This window comes from Myodes glareolus, chromosome 6 (genome assembly GCF_982192425.1).
Source record: "Myodes glareolus chromosome 6, mMyoGla1.1, whole genome shotgun sequence".
Taxonomy (NCBI): domain Eukaryota; kingdom Metazoa; phylum Chordata; class Mammalia; order Rodentia; family Cricetidae; genus Myodes; species Myodes glareolus.
The window spans coordinates 28,128,400-28,145,508 of record NC_142031.1 but is presented as its reverse complement, the minus strand read 5'-3'; the positions used below and the strand labels follow the sequence as shown (position 1 = coordinate 28,145,508).

The 17,109-nt window shown below is 43.4% G+C and overlaps 1 protein-coding gene across 11 annotated transcripts in view; it reads left to right on the top strand.

Annotated features, from left to right (window-relative positions):
* Positions 1 to 10,321: 10,321 nt before the first annotated feature.
* LOC125388356 (N-acetyltransferase 8F1-like) overlaps positions 10,322 to 17,109 on the top strand; it is a 29,559-nt gene continuing 22,771 nt past the window's right edge. For 8 of the 11 annotated variants that reach the window (XR_015738083.1, XR_015738084.1, XR_015738085.1 and 5 more), the window contains exons 1-2: positions 10,322 to 10,475; positions 10,945 to 11,626. Coding sequence is in view for 6 of the 11 variants with exons in the window: in XM_085690566.2 (XP_085546692.1) it covers positions 10,424 to 10,475; positions 10,945 to 11,626 (734 nt within the window). In the remaining 5 variants the exon portion in view is untranslated. Of the gene's footprint in view, positions 10,476 to 10,944; positions 11,806 to 12,522; positions 12,792 to 14,716; positions 15,373 to 17,109 lie in introns of those variants that run through there. The other 3 variants (XR_015002230.2, XM_048416386.3, XM_048416389.3) reach the window with 3 other exon arrangements.

Below are 17,109 nucleotides of genomic sequence, written 5' to 3'. Positions count from 1 at the left end.
TAAATATAATAAAAGTAATATATAACAAGCCAACAGCTAATATCACATTAAATGGAGAGAAACTCAAAGCCATTTCACTAAAATCAGGAACAAGACAAGGCTGTCCACTCTCACCATATCTCTTCAACATAGTGCTTGAAGTTCTAGCAATAGCAATAAGATAACATAAGGAGATCAAGGGGATTCGAATTGGAAAGGAAGAAATTAAACTTTTGTTATTTGCAGTATTTGCAGATGATATGATAGTGTACATAAGTGACCCCAAAAACTCTACCAAAGAACTCCTACAGCTGATAAATACCTTCAGTGATGTGGCAGGATACAAGATCAACTAAAAAAAAATCAGTAGCCCTCCTATACACAAAGGATAGAGAAGCAGAGAAGGAAATCAGAGAAACTTCACCTTTTACGATAGCCACAAATAGCATAAAGTATCTTGGGGTAACTCTAACTAAGGAAGTGAAAGATCTATTTGAGAAGAACTTTAAGGCTTTGAAGAAAGAAATTGAAGAGGACACCAGAAAATGGAAGGATCTCCCATGCCCTTGGATGGGTAGGATCAACATAGTAAAAAAGGCAATTCTACCAAAGTCAATCTATAAATTCAATGCAATCCCATCAAAATCCCAACAAAATTCTTCACAGACCTTGAGAGAACAATAATCAACTTTATATGGAAAAACAAAAAACCCAGGATAGCCAAAACAATCCTATACAATAAAGGAACTTCTGGAGGCATTACCATCCCTGACTTCAAACTCTATTACAGGAATGAAAACAGCTTGGTATTGGCATAAAAACAGAGACATCGACCAATGGAATTGAATCGAAGACCCAGATATTAACCCACAAACCCATGAACACCTAATTTTCGACAAAGAAGCTAAAAGTATACAATGGAAGAAAAAAAAGCATCTTCAACAAATGGTGCTGGCATAACTGGATGTCAACCTGTAGAAGAATGAAAATAGATCTGTATCTATTACCATGCACAAAACTCGAGTCCAAATGGATTAAAGACCTCAATATAAATATGACCACACTGAACCTAGTAGAAGAGAAAGTGGGAAGTAGACTGCAACACATGGGCACAGGAGACCACTTCCTACATATAATCCCAGTAGCACAGACAATAAGGGCAACATTGAATAAATGGGACCTCCTAAAACTGAGAAGCTTCTGTAAAGCAAAGGACACTGTCAGTAAGACAAAACGGCTACCTTCTGACTGGGAGAAGATCTTCACCAACCCCACATCAGACAAAGGTCTGATCTCCAAAATATATAAAGAACTCAAGAAACTAGACTTTAAAATTCTAATTAACCCAATTAAAAAATGGGGCAGTGAACTGAACAGAGAATTTTCAACCGAAGAAGTTCAAATGGCCAAAAGACACTTATGGTCATGTTCAACTTCCTTAGCGATTAGGGAAATGCAAATCAAAACAACTTTGAGATACCATCTTACTCCTGTCAGAATGGCTAAAGTCGAAAACACCAATGATAGCCTTTGCTGGAGAGGATGTGGAGTAAGGGGAAGACTCATCCATTGCTGGTGGGAATGCAAACTTTTGCAACCACTTTGGAAATCAGTGTGGTGGTTTCTCAGGAAATTGGGAATAAACCTACCTCAGGATAGGTTTATTCAGCAATACCACTCTTGGGAACATACCCAAGAGATGCACAATCATACTACAAAAAGCATTTGTTCATCTATGTTCATAGCAGCATTGTTTGTAATAGCCAGAACCTGGAAACAACCTAGATGCCCCTCAATGGAAGAGTGGATAAAGAAAGTGTGGAATATATATGCATTAGAGTACTACTCAACGGTAAAAAACAATGACATCTTGAATTTTGCATGCAAATGGATGGAAATAGAAAACACTTTACTGGGTAAGATAACCCAGACCCAAAAAGATGAATATGTTATGTACTCACTCATTTGTGGACTCTAGCCATATACCAAGGACATTAAGCCTATAGTTCACAAGCCCAGAGAAGCCAAATAACGAGGTGAACCCAAAGGAAAACATATATAGATCCTCCTGGAAATTGAAAGCAAACTAGATTGCCGGGCAAAAGTTGGGAGCTTGGGGGTGGAGACAGGGGTGAGGGTGAAGTTGGGGGAAGGGGAGAGGGGAAGAGGGAAGGGAGAAGGGAAAAACTGGCAAGAGCTTGGGAGAGTGGGAGGGTGGAGATGGAGGAAGGGCGGATATAGGAGCAGGGAAGAAGATACCTACATTAAGGGATCCACTTTAGGGTTGGCAAGAGACTTGGCTCTAGAGGGGATCCCAGGTGTCCACGGGGATGTCCCCAGCTAGGTCCTTGGGCAGCAGAGCAGAGGGTGCCTGAACTGTCCTTGCCCCACTATTACACTGATGATTATCTCGAATATCATCATAGAATCTTCATCTGGTGATCGATGGAGATAGAGACAGAGACCCTCGTCAGAGTAACAGACTGAGCTCCCAAGGTCCAGTTGAAAGGCAGAAGGAGGGAGAAGGTGAGCAAGGAAGTCAGGACTGCAAGGGGTTGGTCCACCAACTGAGACAGTGTGCCTGTTCTAATAGGAGCTCACCAAATCCAGCTGGACAGGACTGAATGAGCATGTGATCAAACTAGACTCTCTTATTGTGGCTGACAATGGAGCCTGACTGAGAAGCCATTGATAAAGGCACTGGAACTTGTTTTTACGGCATGTTCTGGCTTTTTGGGACCCTAGTCTATATGGATGCACAGCTCCCTAGGCATGGATGTAGGGGGGAGGGATTCCCACAGGGCGGGGTTCCCTGCCCTCTCTCAAACAGGGAGGGAGAGGGAGGAGGGAGTGTGGGGGAGCGGGAGGGGATTGGGAGGAGAGAAGGAAGTGTAAATATTTTAATGGGGAAATAAAGAAAAAAAAACACTTAGGTAAAAGCAAGCCAAGAGGGCAGGGTTGGAAGAATGTCTGGTCCATGGACCATCTAGGCCATTAGGCTGTTCACCAGGTAGGTGTGGAGTTCAAAATCACGTGGGTGCCAAATGTGGAAGGAGGCTTCCTAGAAATCCCACACTAGTTCAGAATTGAGAAATAGATGGTTATTTATTTAGGGGTAAACTCACAAATCAGAATTCTCTGCTTGAATGAAGAACAGAAACTGAATCCAGCAACTGGAAAGAGAGCAGATGCAGGCTCTATGTCAGATTCTACAGTATAAGAGGCCACGCCCAATGGGCGCATAACCACTGGGTGTAAAACTTCCTACAGTAGTGAAACATTACTTCCTGTCTAAAAGCAGACATGAAACAACTTACAAGATCAGGAAGTTCCTGAAAGATAAGTGAGGTCTACCCCACAGTAAGCAGGAATTACTGAGGAGCAGGTCTGGCCTTCAGAGCTGCCTGCAAGTGGTTCAGGGCTGCAGGTGCATCTTGCTGGGCTTGGCCTTTCAGTGGCAAAGCTGCCTTTGTATCATCCAGTCTCCTGTGAGTCTCTTCTTGCTCATATTCCCATACACAGCTAATTCATGTAAACTAGTTTCGGGTGAAATAATTTATCAGCTCTGTTAGTACTGCCCAATGTGGGATACAAACATCTGTTCTTATTTCTGCAAGAAAATCCTCACCATGCTTGTCATTGTAAAAGTCTTCTCTGCTCCTTGGAGTGTCCGCAAACCTTAGGAGTTAACTCTTCTCTGGAAGGCTTCTTATAAACTAGGTTTATGTTATTATTGTTTCAAGGAGCTAATCTTTTCTATGTTTTGTTAGCATTAGCAGCTTCTCTGTGTTCAATTTGATTCTAAAACTGCTTGAAAATGCCTGGAAATGATTTTTGAAAATTCACATGGACTTATTAGCAGATATCATTGTCCTTTCAACAAAATATGGTAGGTCCCTCAGTAGACTATAACTTATATGAAACAATTCTGTTTCTTTAAATACATTTGAGCATGAAGAAATGTGATATCATTATTGTGTGTAGGAATAAAGCAGCAGGCAGAAAATGTTAACATTTTAATGATGCAATATAATTTTATAATAAAAATTATTTTCAGATGCTCATACATGAAAGAATTCTGAACAGTAATCATTATGTGAAGTGTTTTAATTTAAAACTTTTGTGATATTAGGATTTTGCCTTGAGGGTTATGACCACTTAGTTGAGCATTGTGGTGGTTTGAATAAGAATGGCCTCCATATATATTTGAATCCTGAGTCTTAAGAGAGTGGCAGGATTAGAAGGATTTGGAGGCGTGTCCATGTTAAAGCAAGTATGGCTGTTTTGGAGGAAGTTTATCGCTGGGATTGGTTTCTAAGGTTTCAAAAGCCCATGTCAGGACCAGGCTCTCTCTCTCCCTTCGAGAGACATGGGCGCTTCCACTAACTTCTTCTTGGGAAACGGCAATAGTTTATTAGTATTCATGGTCAGAGGCTCACGAGGACGGAACACATCCCAAGGAGAGAAATAAAAGCTTCACAGATCATCTCTGTAACGCGTGTATTAATAAAAGTACACATTGACTGCAGCAGCAGTGCAACCGCCCACACTGAAGATGTGTTTAGTAACTGCATTGTTTGCAAGACTGCTGTGGGGCAGCCTGGCCCCTGCACTGGCATTAGTAGCGCTGTGAAGCAGCCTTGCCCCTGTACTGGCATTAGGAGTGCTACAGGGCAGCCTCACCCCTGCACTGGCAATAGTAGCTTCTAACTAGAAAGCTATAATAACCGTGTCTCTAAATTCACCTCTGTGGTCCATGTATTTTCAGTCTTTGAATTCTCAGGATGAGCACCCAGAAGCCGCTGCTAGCGCTGTCAAGTTCTCCAGGACCCTAGTTCCCCAGGCTAAGAAAGTCTCTATTGTTTTCAACACCACAAAATTCCTACAGCAATTATTTTTTTACTCTGTAGATATGAAGAAATTGTTTTTTTTTCTTTGAGATAGTATCTTGCTGCACAGCCCCGACCTGCCTCGAATTCTCAGTCCTCCCTCTCTCAGGCTCCTGACCACCAGATTACAGGTGTCTTCCTCCAGGCCTAGTTTAATTTTTTTTCTTCCTGAGATAGGATTTCCCTGTAGATTCTTGGCTGTCCTGAAACTCACTTTATAATTCGGCAGCCTCAAATTCACAGAGACCTACCTGCCTCTGCCTCCAGAGTGCTGCCATTAAAGGCATGCACCACCAAAACCTGTCTTGAATTTTTTTTAAAGTAAACAGAATAAGTGGGTTTCCTCCACCCTAGTACCTTGGGGCTGCACTAAAGACTCAACAGTGCACCCAAAGCATGGAGCAGGAGAAGCCTGCAGGAAAGCAGTTTGTGCCAGAACAGACTTAGCAAGGGAGCCAGGCTAGCTGAGCAGTGAGCTGGTTGGTGCCACTGTTTCTGCCTCCCTTGAGCTGGGGTTGCAAGCATGCAACGCCACACAGCCTTTCTTTCTTTTCTTATTTTCTTTCTAAGTGGGGGATCAAGAGATCCAACTCAGTTTTTTGACTTGCAGGGCAAGCACATTAGAAGTTGAGTTCTATCCCCAGTGCTCACTTCAGTGTTTTTTTAAGGCAGTAAACTCTTGTAAAGTGTTTGTATCTTTTTACATATGGAACTGTAGGACGTGAGGCTGTGTCTTATTTTGAAACTGGATTCATCCATGACTGAGGTTGAGACTCCTTTCATATGAATTGTTTTATTTTTCCTTTAACATATTTGTTAAGCATTTATAATCTATTCTAACTGCTCTCTCTCTCTACATATATATATATATATATATATATATATATATATGCCAGTCTCCTCTTCTTCTTCTTCTTCTTCTTCTTCTTCTTCTTCTTCTTCTTCTTCTTCTTCTTCTTCTTCTTCTTCTTCTTCTTCTTCAAGACAGGGCCTTAGTATGTTCCTGGTTAGCCTTGAACTCAGAGGCCTGTACCACCCTGCCAGGTCTTGGCTGCCAGACTTCTTATGTCATAATGAATTTAAAAATTAAAAGCAAAATGTAGATGTATCTCCGTGGTAGAGTGTTTGCCTACTTGCACAAAGTCTGGGTTTCAGTCCCCAAAACTAGGGAACACACAGATACACATATCATTGTATGTAAGACAGGAAGTCAGTTTTCTATCACAGAAATTTTTTCTTTGTTTGTTGGCTCTCTCTCTCTCTCTCTCTCTCTCTCTCTCTCTCTCTCTCTCTCTCTCAGAAGAGTTTCTCTAGCTGTCTGGTTTTTCTGTATTTCTGGTTGAACTTGCTCTGTAGACCAGGATGGCCTCAAACTCACAGAGGTCTGCCTGCTCATGCCTCCTGAGTGCTAGAGTTCTTAAACTGTTGCCTGAAGGGTTGCTCTCCCAAATACAGAAGATTTCCTTCTCAACCTTCTCCAATCACTGATTCAAGCTGTGCTTTTGATGTCCTTTCTTCATGATCCTAAATGAAGCAGCCTAGCATCCCTACCCTTCCATTTGTCTTTATTGCCCATATCACTATACACCTTCCATGCAAAGAAAATCATAAAGATAAACTTCAAACAAGGGAAATGGAAAGCAAGTTATGACATGTTTAATCTAACTGGAAGGCTCAGGGATTACACATCACCTTCCTAAACTATTCTAGATAAAAGGACAGTATTTTATGATAACTAAATCTTGGAAGTAAACCGCTGAGGGTTGTGGGGTCCAGGCATGCTCCCTGTGACAGCCAGAACAGCACAAAGCAGAGTCCCCATAGTGTGGTCTGTAGTAGTGAAAAGGGGTGCTTGCTTCACTAGGTTAATACTCCTCTTATCACAGGAAGGAAGTGGGGACATCTCTCAAAAGCCACAACATAAACTTTTAGTAGATTCAAAACCTGACATCAATTTCCAGCCACCACCCATGGCTTGGACCTTTCTACAGGTAGGTTCCTACAAGACTGCTCCCCTTCGCATCCACAAGCTGCCCTTACACGGGAGAGTAGTCTGCAGAAGCACACTCAGGATCATCACCGGCTTTATTTTGGAGGAGCTTGGGCACTTCCGGAAGTGGCGATCTTAGTTTCCGATAAGAAGGTCTTCTTGAACGGACGGGAGACCGATAGTGACTTCCGCCAGCGCGAACGTCACCTCGTTCCTCGTGGTCACAAGTTTGTGGGCTTTTTGTTTATGTCTCACGGCCCCTGTGTTTACCAGAGCCCTCTCTAGCCGTGTGTGGAGAGCTACTTAGCTTCTGGAGCACAGCTTGGGCCAGAGAGTCGCTCGGTTGTGCGCGCCGAGGCGCCCCCTACAGGCGGTACCCGAGGCTGATGCAGGAGAAGGGGTGTGCGAACCTCACAGTCACTGCAAAGCCCAGTGCTGGGAGGGAGGCAATACAGAGAGCAGCCCTAGCTGTGCCCTGGGAAGCAGCCTTGGCTTGAGGGACCAAGGCAGTAAGGACCAAGGACAGGGCTCCCCCTTCCCCTTGGGGAAGACTGGCCACTGGAAGCTGAGGGCAGGACACTGGGCAGGAGAGGTGTCAGGCAGGGTTCAGAAGCTACATGCAGGACCTCATGCTGTAGAGTTAGGGCTTTCTTTCAACCCTAACTTCCTTATGCAGGGTCCTGTGACCATTGGGATAGGTTAGAATTGCATTACTGGTGGACAGGACCTCGGGGAGGACGCTCTGGGGTGCTATTGATGGGGGCGGGGTGAGTCAGAATTACACTTCTTGATAGTCAGGACATGGACATTGGACGTGGTGTTAGAGGCCTTCGACCACCGTCTGTGTTTTAGGTTTTCTTGCGTGTTTTGTTTTGAATGGTTTATTTTGGTTAGGGATTTCGGTTTGAGACTCTGGAACTAAATTAGCAAGAAATAGGTAGGAAGATAGATCTAGCCAAATTAGCTTTAAAAACATAATCACTTTGGAAATAAACAAAATTTGATAATTGTTTTATGGAATTATGAGGACATTTATGAGGACAAAGTCCACATTACATTGTGAATGGACTATGTTTAAAATATCTGATATTGATAAACTTCAACATGAATTTCATGGTGAAAAATGGAAGCTGTGTCTAACTCTTGTAAGGTTTAGTAAGTGAGTTACATTAAGAACAAACTCTCTTGAGTCTTGCCAAGGATCCTTCTCCCCATTGTTAAAAACACAAAACCAACGGGGGGGGGCAGGGGAGACACATTTTTCCTCCCTGTTGGAAATCCTTAGACTGTGTTTGCTCACTGTACAATGACCAGAATGCAGAGCACAGAATACTTTAAGAGGACAGCGATACTCCCAGTGCACACGCCAGCTGTGCTGCCAGAGAACACCCTCTGTAACTGACAACTTCCTGACCATAGCGCTCTGTACCCTCTTATTTGACATTAGCAAGAATAACCATTGAATGTGTATCAAAACCCATCCCCTCTTTTGTTAAAAACCTTAGGCAATTCCAGCAAATAAAAAATGAAATTAAACTTTGTGGTATTTGTTCTTTTAATGTATATCTCTCTATATATATATATTTATATATCTATATCTATATAGTCCATGTTTTTAAATAGACACTAGACACTAGTTAGTTCTGCATGCCTCTAATCCCAAGCCCTTGGAAGGGAGGAGCAAGATGCTGTGAGTTCCAGGACAGTCTAGACTACATAATGAAATCTTCCAGAAACCCAAATAATTATAACAACAACAACAAAAGAGTTGACACTTTTGCATCATCTTTCAGTGACCAAGAACTTTCTTTTTCTTCTTTTTGGCTTAATAAGTTCCCTCAGTTTTGCTAAATATATAAAGAAAAACTCCACGGTTTAGCTGTGTTCCCATGTTCTGCACTCAGGTGATGTAACCTGTTCTTGCTCTTTCCATTGCTGTCAGCATCACAGCTGATTACTGGGGAGGGAAGGCAGTGCTAGGGAGAGAAGCCAGGGTTTTCTGCTGAGTCATACCCAGAGCCAAGAGTGAGCCCAGATGCTCTGCTGCAGGCTGCTGCAGGCTGTGAAGCTGCCCTGCTTGCCCCTAGCTGACTGGTGCTGACCCTGGTCATTTCTGCACTAAATGTCCTCAGGTGGTGCAGATGTCACTGACTGGCCTGTGTCCTAACGGACAGGCCACATGAATCTTCCTCACAGCTAGTGCTGGTGTCTCCTCAGTCTATACTGAAAGAGGCTCCACTTGCAAACAGTAAACAAACTAGGTTCACAGTGTTTTGGACAAACAGGACCTTCAAGCAATTAGGGAACAAAGTGCTTCTCATTGTGCCTAACTCTCAGCTATGGAACAGGGTTCTTCTTGGGAGCCCAGACTGATTGAATTTCCAAGACACCTTGTTGGCCAGGGGCTTCTGCAGCATGCCACCTGCACACCCGGGACCCTTGTTTTCCCAGCTAAAACGCATCCACATGGCCTCACATGCATCTGGAATAGGATATCTGCACTACTTGACTGTGTTCTGGGTCCTGTATAGCCAGGTCCCTACTGCTGTTAGACACATGTGCCTTTAAGGGCCCTCTTCCCAAGGGCTGTCTCAGGAGCTTCCCTGCTTCTCTCCCCTCACTGCTCAGGAGATGAACCTTTTCTGGGATGTTGGCTCTGCTCTGCTCATCCTTCTGAGAAGCCTCACTGTGCTGACATCTCAGCATCTTCTTCACTGGACCTTGTCACAGTTCTGAGAGTGTCCCATTCTCTGCTGGCATGAAAACTTCCTCAAAGTAAGATCCTGCCATAGCCTTCGCTCCACCTTGCTCAGAGCCTGCTTCTCTGGCTAAGGTGGTCCTGGGGGAAATGGGGCCAGTACAGCCCCATTGGCCTTCAGCCCAGGGTTGGAGGCAGAGGCAGAGAACATGTTCCACAGAGACACTCTGTAGAGACGGATGTCACCCTTGCTTGTTGTTGGAGAGCAACACCTCGGCTCACCATGTGGGAACCATGATGTTTAAGCTCAAGCAGGCCCCCGAACTCAGGCAGCTGTGCCCTGTCTAGTGCCCGCCATCTGGATGGCACCATAGCTGGGGCTGAAAAGGACACTAGCGCTGACTGAGGCTGGTGGTGAGGAGGAGTGCCAAGAGGGCAGTGTGGGAACCCCTAGGATTTATTTTATCAGGCACAGCATGGACAGAGAAAGTACAGCCATAGGACCTGTTGCTATGGCAGGAATTGGGAGCCCAGTGTGTGTGCGTCCCTACACCAGGCTGCTCTGAGCAGTTATGTGCAGAACCAGGCTGGCCTTGAAGGAGGACAGAGATAACTGCAGTCTGGAGGGAGCAGTGCAGGTGACAGGCCTCCCATGGGGGTGAAAACTGTTGAGCATCCACATTTCACTGTGATCTACAAATTATTAACCCAGAGTTTACAAGGTGAATAGGGGTGACCTCCCTGCTGTCACTTTCCAGCTCTGTGACCCTGGGCTTTATGATTAACAAATATCCAGGAGCCAACCGGTGAGGTGCCAACTCAGGTCTGCTCACCAGTTGTTAGGCAGACCCAGACTACCTGTACTGCATGCGACCAGAGGCTGATGCCCTTCCAGACACTCTTGGTTGTGCAGTAGCAGGTAAGGCTGGCAGCACTGTGGGGAGGGTGTCGGCATGGGACTGGAGTCCTAGAACCTGCCTGAGGGCTCAAGGATAAAAGTTTGCAGCAATGGGTGGTCTTGTTTGTTTATTTCTGTCAGCTCTGTCATCTAAAGTTTTATAATCCTTGGGAAGGAGATCTGCAGGAAAACACCTGGAAACACAGAATGCCTGTAATGCACAGTCCACAGACAGTGACCTAATGGGTGCATGGGGTCCATCTGCAGCACTGGGCTTGTTTATGTACCCAGAGCTGCAGAAGGTTTCTAGTAGGGTGAAGAAGGATGTAGTCAGGTGTTACTGGACAGACATCCTCCCAGTGTCAGTGTCTGCTTCCTGTCTGGTGACAGCAGGAAGATACACCCTTGAAGAGAGGCTAAATGGGTCTTGGGAGGTTGGGAGGCAGAAGGTCAGGGGACTTACATGGTTTCTTTTCTCTTCATTCCTCAGGGAAAGTGCCAGGCAGGTATACCTGTCTCTCCTGGATGCTGAGATTTAAGACCCAGAAATCTGCCATGGCTCCTTATCACATCCGCCAGTACCAGGACAATGACCAGAAAAGTGTCCTGGATTTGTTCATAAGAGGAATGGAAGAACACATCCCTGCCACCTTCCGCCACATGCTGACTCTGCCAAGGACCTTCCTTCTCTTACTTGGGTTGCCGCTTGCCATGATCCTGGTGTCTGGCTCCTGGCTGCTAGCTGCTATGAGCATTTTCTTTGTGCTTCTTCTCATGAAGCTCCTTGCAAGACAGCCGTGGAAGAGATACGTGGCCAAGTGTTTGCACACAGACATGGCTGACATCACCAAGTCCTACATGAATGCACGTGGCTCCTGCTTCTGGGTGGCTGAGTCTGGGGGAGAGCTGGTGGGCATTGTGGGTGGTCTACCAGTCAAGGATCCCCCATTAGGGAGGAAGCAGCTGGAGCTCTTTCACCTGTCTGTATCCTCACAGCATCGAGGACAGGGGATTGCGAAAGCACTGATCAGAACTCTCCTCCAGTTTGCACGGGACCAGGGCTACAGTGATGTCGTCCTTGAGACCAGCATCTTACCCAAAGGCGCTCAGGCTCTTTACATGAGTATGGGCTTCCAGAAGACAGGACAGTACTTCATAAGTGTGTTCTGGAGGTTAGTGGGTGTTCCTGCAATTCAATTAAAGCATCCTCTCCCTTTTGCTTAGGACGTGGGGCTGAAACCTATGGTCCTGTGCAGCAAGCAGGTCCCATCCACTCTTCAGGAGTCAGTGAACCCTGTCATGTGAGATAATGAACAAAAAAAGCTCCTATCTGGTGCACACCAGATTTTAATTCATGTGATGACTGAGTTGGGGGTTTGAGCGTTCTAACACATTCTTGGTTTCTGGGGTGCTTGTGTTTCGTATACCTAGCTCCATTGTACAGTTCTGCCTGTCTACCATGGAATAGTTCACGAGTCAGTGAAGGGGCTGGAGATTGAAACATGCACACACACACACACACACACACACACACACACACACGCACAGAGAGAGAGACACGGGTCACCCTTGAAACAAGAAAACCAATTGTATTGTGTTCCAGGGCTGCTTATAAAGGGCTCTTCTTGACTAACAGGCACACCCTGCACTGGCTCAGGAGGATTGTGGGGCAGCTTCTCCTGTGTTCATGCATTGGGAGTACTGTGGAGCAGGCTAAATTGTGTGCTGGCATTCGAGTGCAAACCAATGTTTATACCAAAACCCACTCAGCAGTTAGTCCCCTTTCTTCCTCTCATTCTTTCTACTGTGAAGAAGCTAAGTTCAATGCAGGATTCACAGTGGAAGGCAAACCAGGAGGGCAAACCAAAATTGCCCTCTGACATGTACTTTCCAGCTGTGGCTCCCTAGACAGCTCCTCCCCAAAAGATATTTCTTAAAAAGTGGAATCTTAGTGTGGTGATTCTCAGCCATAACCCCACAACTTCAATGGTTTTGAGTCAGTGAAGTGGTGGTATTGTGGTCACTGGATCGAGGAATCGCTTAGATCTGAATCTTTATTCTGGCACAGCACTCAGGGTTGGAGAGAGAGTTCAGCTCTGTGCACAGCTGTGGGGTGTCTTCATAGTGGAGAGACCAGGCTCCCCTCAACCAACAGTCTCAGACTTGATTCCTCCGTAATGAGATCAGCAGTGTACAACTTCCGATGAGAGGCCAAAGGAGGAAGTGTGATGTGGTCTGAAGACATTACTACTGATTGTACTCATGAATACTGTGCCAAATAATCCTGAATAAACCAACAGAGTCCTGAAAGACAGGGCTATCTTTAAAAAATCTCAACTTTGATCCCTTTTTTTTTTAAATCATTTTTAAAAAGATAGTTTTAAGAGACAAGGCACCTACAGGCATTGTAGAGAGACATGCCATGATGTGAATATCTTATTTCAAATACTTTAAGGGGCACATGCAGGCAGGTAAATGGAAGAGCCCCAGAGAGCAGGCAGAAAGCTGTAGGTAGTGGTGAACTTGTATGAAAGGCACAAGACATACCATTAAGTGTTTCATTTCTGTTTTATTCTGTAGCTTTTTTCATCAGGGGGACAATAATCTTTTTGAGACCCTCTCTAGCTACATAGCCCAGATTGGCCTCAAAGTCTCAATCCTCCATTTTACCAGGCTTCTGAATACTAGAATTACAGGTGTCTTCGACCATTCCTAGTTTGAAATTGATTTTGAAGTCAAGAAAGAGCAAACCCGTTTCCTTCCTCTAGTATCCTAGAGCTACAGTGAAGACTAAACCACACACATAGCACACCTAGCATGAGCAGGGAGCACAGGAGCCTGCAGGTAACCTGAGCAGGTGTTGGAGTCCCTAGGACTCTCACTTGTCAGCATGTACCGGCACCACACTGCTTATTTTAAAGACTTGTTTTATATGAGGTGAACAAGTGTTCTGCTTCCATCTATGTATGTATGTGGACTGTGCATGTGTGCCTGGTGGTGCAGTGAGAAGAGGAATTCAGCTCCTTGGCACTGGAGTTACAGAAGATTGTAAGGTGCCATGTGGGCTCACACCTGCCTGCATCTCCAGGAGACCTGATGCCCTCATCTGGCCTCTGCCAGCATCTGCACACACCAAGGCATTAACTCACAGACACACAAAGAAAAACAACATAAACTTCACAGTAAATGCAAGACTGAGAGTAATCATTTTTTTAAATACTATTCTTTGTTTCAAACCTTTATACAGTGAACATATGTTAAGTTTACAACCAGGGATGGAAAAAGTTAATGTTTTTATAACATTGAGATTTTCAGAGATTTCACAAAACTTCTTGTTGACATTCTACAAATGACATCATCAAATAATTTCTCAATACCGTCTTCTGTGATGAGAGTTTATATATTTGTGAGAAGAAATGGTACTTTATGGCTTACTGATATATTTATGTGCTAATTGTTTTATACAAGCATCTGTATGTGAAATCATTTAACCATTCAGTTAATGGTATAAAGTTAAAAAGTGGTCAAAATGCTCAAAAGAGAGCCAGCAAGACAGCTCAGCAGGTGATCGTGACTGCTGCCACGCCTGATCACCTATTCCTGTGACTCACGTGGTAGAAGGAAAGGGTCTGGCAAGTTGTAGTCCACATCTACACCTGGACTCTAGTGCACAAATGCCCAAGGATACACATATAATAAATATAATATACTATAAATGATAGATAAATAAGTGTAAGTTAAAAGTATTCAAAGCAGGTGGCATCCATTACTCATCCAAATGTTCTATTTGTTATGAACAGTTAGGATCATAAGAAACTGAATTCTCTGAACACAAACCAGATCCTTGACTACACAGTGAGTCTGAGGTGAGCTTGTCTACCTCAATTTCTGTCTCAAAAACAACAAACACTGTATTTGATTCCATGTTAAAACACGGTTAGATGTGCCAACTTCAAACCACATTCTGCAAGTACTTTATAAATTTAATATTTATTTATTTATTTTTAAAGATATATATGTTTTAATTTACATGTATGAGTGTTGTTTTGCCCGCATTTATGTGTGTATACCATAAGTGTGCCTACTGTGCCCATGAAGGGCAAATGAGGGTGTCAGATTCCCTAGAACTGGGTTTATGGATAGTTATGTATAGAAACTCCTTCAGCTAGTAGCATCTAAGTTATCAGCCTACTTGGGCATGGCCTCTTATACTATAAATGCCCATGTAAAGCACACACTCCCTCTCTCTCTCCTGGCTCCAGGATTCGGTTGCTGTTTCCTGTTCGAGCAAAGCACTGTGAGCTGTGAGTCTACCCCTAAATCAATAACCCTTTATTGTACTCAATTCTGAGCTAGTGTGGGATTTCTTTTCAGCATCCGTCTTCATCTGGTGCCCCACATGGATCCCAAATCCACACCTACAAGGTGGACCAGTCTAAAAGTCCCAAACGGTCCATGGCCCAGAAGGTCTCCTACCCCCGCCCGCCTGTCTTGCTTTCACCTACTAAGTTTTTTTTTGTTGTTGTTGTTTTGTTTGTTTGTTTGTTTTGTAAAACCCACAACAGTGGAGCTAAACTCAGTGACTTGGATATTTCCCAGGCTGGCAGGCACACATTTTCCCTCTCCACTGCTGCATTCCCTGCCATACAGCAACTTGTGAAACTTCCAGTTTGTATTCCCTTCTGGTGAGGTCTGGGCTCCTTGCTCCATGTATGGAATTGATTTAACCGATTTTAATTTGTCTAGCAAAGCATATTTGTTAGTATTTAACCAGGCCTAAAGGTGAAAAACCAAAGCAGCACAGGACTGCCCATGCCACCACCAGTCGTGACTCTTCGCCATGTGGCTGCAACCACAACATCTACTGGACAATAAAGATTATTACACCTAAAACAATGTACCGAATCTCATAACAAAGGTAACTATTTGATTAATAAATAAATCAATAAACTTGAAAGTTATATAATTGCAAGTTATATAATTACAGACAATATTACCAATCAAAATTTTAATAATCATTTTGCTGATACTATGGATTGTATTCTGCAAGGCTTATATGATTATTGTGATACATCTATTTATTGGATTTTGGGACTCAGTTTCTTTCTTCATATTATATCCTTAAGAAAATGGTTTGATAGCAGAGCCAAGAATGAGGCACTTTTATAAATGATGCAGTCTTTACAGAACAGCTAGCTGACAGGATTAATACCATCAAAAATTGAAGTTACCTGAAAAAATTAATACTATTGAAAAAGATAACATTAATTTGACAAGCAAAATTTAATCCATGTCAAAGGGTATCTGAAAGAATTCATACTGCTAAATTTGACAATCAAAATCTGTTAAAAAAAGTTATGATAGGTTAGCAGATAGAGTATCTTTCCAGGAAGGCAATCTGCACGCTATCCAAATAATGTCCACAGATCAGATGTTATCTTTAAAGGAAAATCTTCAGACCTTGGAATCACATGTGCAGAAGGAGTACCAGAGGATAGGTGCCTCCATGAAATCACTAGAAATATATACAGGCCAAAAGACAGTAGTAAAAAGATTAGAAATGATTGAGAAAATTATTGAAGCTTATGAGCAGGGAAAGAAGGTACAAGGACAGGATTTAACATCACCAGTACCTGTCAGAGATGACTTACCAGGGTTTTAGCTTCCTACCCTGTAATCTACTCTGAAAAAGCATCAATTTCTAAATGCCCAAAAGGATCCAAAGAAGTTAGGTGGATACCTATAGGAATGAATGATCTGAAAGAAATTAAGCAAGCAGTAATATCTTATGGCTTGCATTCTGCATTTGTTAGGGAGATGATAATGTCATGGGCTTCTAGCATTAAGGATACCCCACATGACTGGTATTCAGCAGTCCTGGATGATAGGCCACAATTACTGTGGAAATGTTATTTGTGAGAAGAGACAAAATTTTTAGAACAATAGAAAAAAGCAAAAGGACTTGAGACTTCCAAAGATCAAATTCTTGGCAAGGGCACTTATGCTGGCCCACAGGTTCAAGATCTTTATGTTGAACAAATCTTGTCCCTATGCCACAAAGCAGCCTTAAATGCTTGAGACAGGATTCAGGAACTAGGAAGATGAATTAAATCATATGTCAGGGTTAAACAGGGCCAGAGAGAACCTTTTAGTGACTTTTTACAAAGACTAACAAAGGCTGTACAAATAGGAGTAACAGACACAGATACTAGATGAGTACTTACTGAATCTTTGGCTTTTGAAAATGCCAACTTAGAATGCAAAAAGATACTTGGGCCTTTAAAGGTTAGATCAGCACCAATGGCTGAATGGATCCTGCATACATTGAACATTGAGACATTTGACTATAATACTGAATCTTGGGTAGGAGAAGCAATTTCCAAAGGTATGAGGAGACATCAAAATGCCAAATGTTTTAATAGGACATCTGCAAAGGGAGTGTAGACAAAGAATTCCTAGAAATAATGTCTCCTCTGTGAATGGCAAAAATAAAAGATATCATCAACCTTTTGGATTATGAAGAAAGTGTGGCAAAGGCTGATATTGGACCAATGAATGTAATCAACAAAAGATAGACAATGCAACATGATACCATCAGGAAACTCTTTTGAGGGCCTCTCCTAGGCCCCCAAGTCAAAAGTGGTCCAGTCATTCC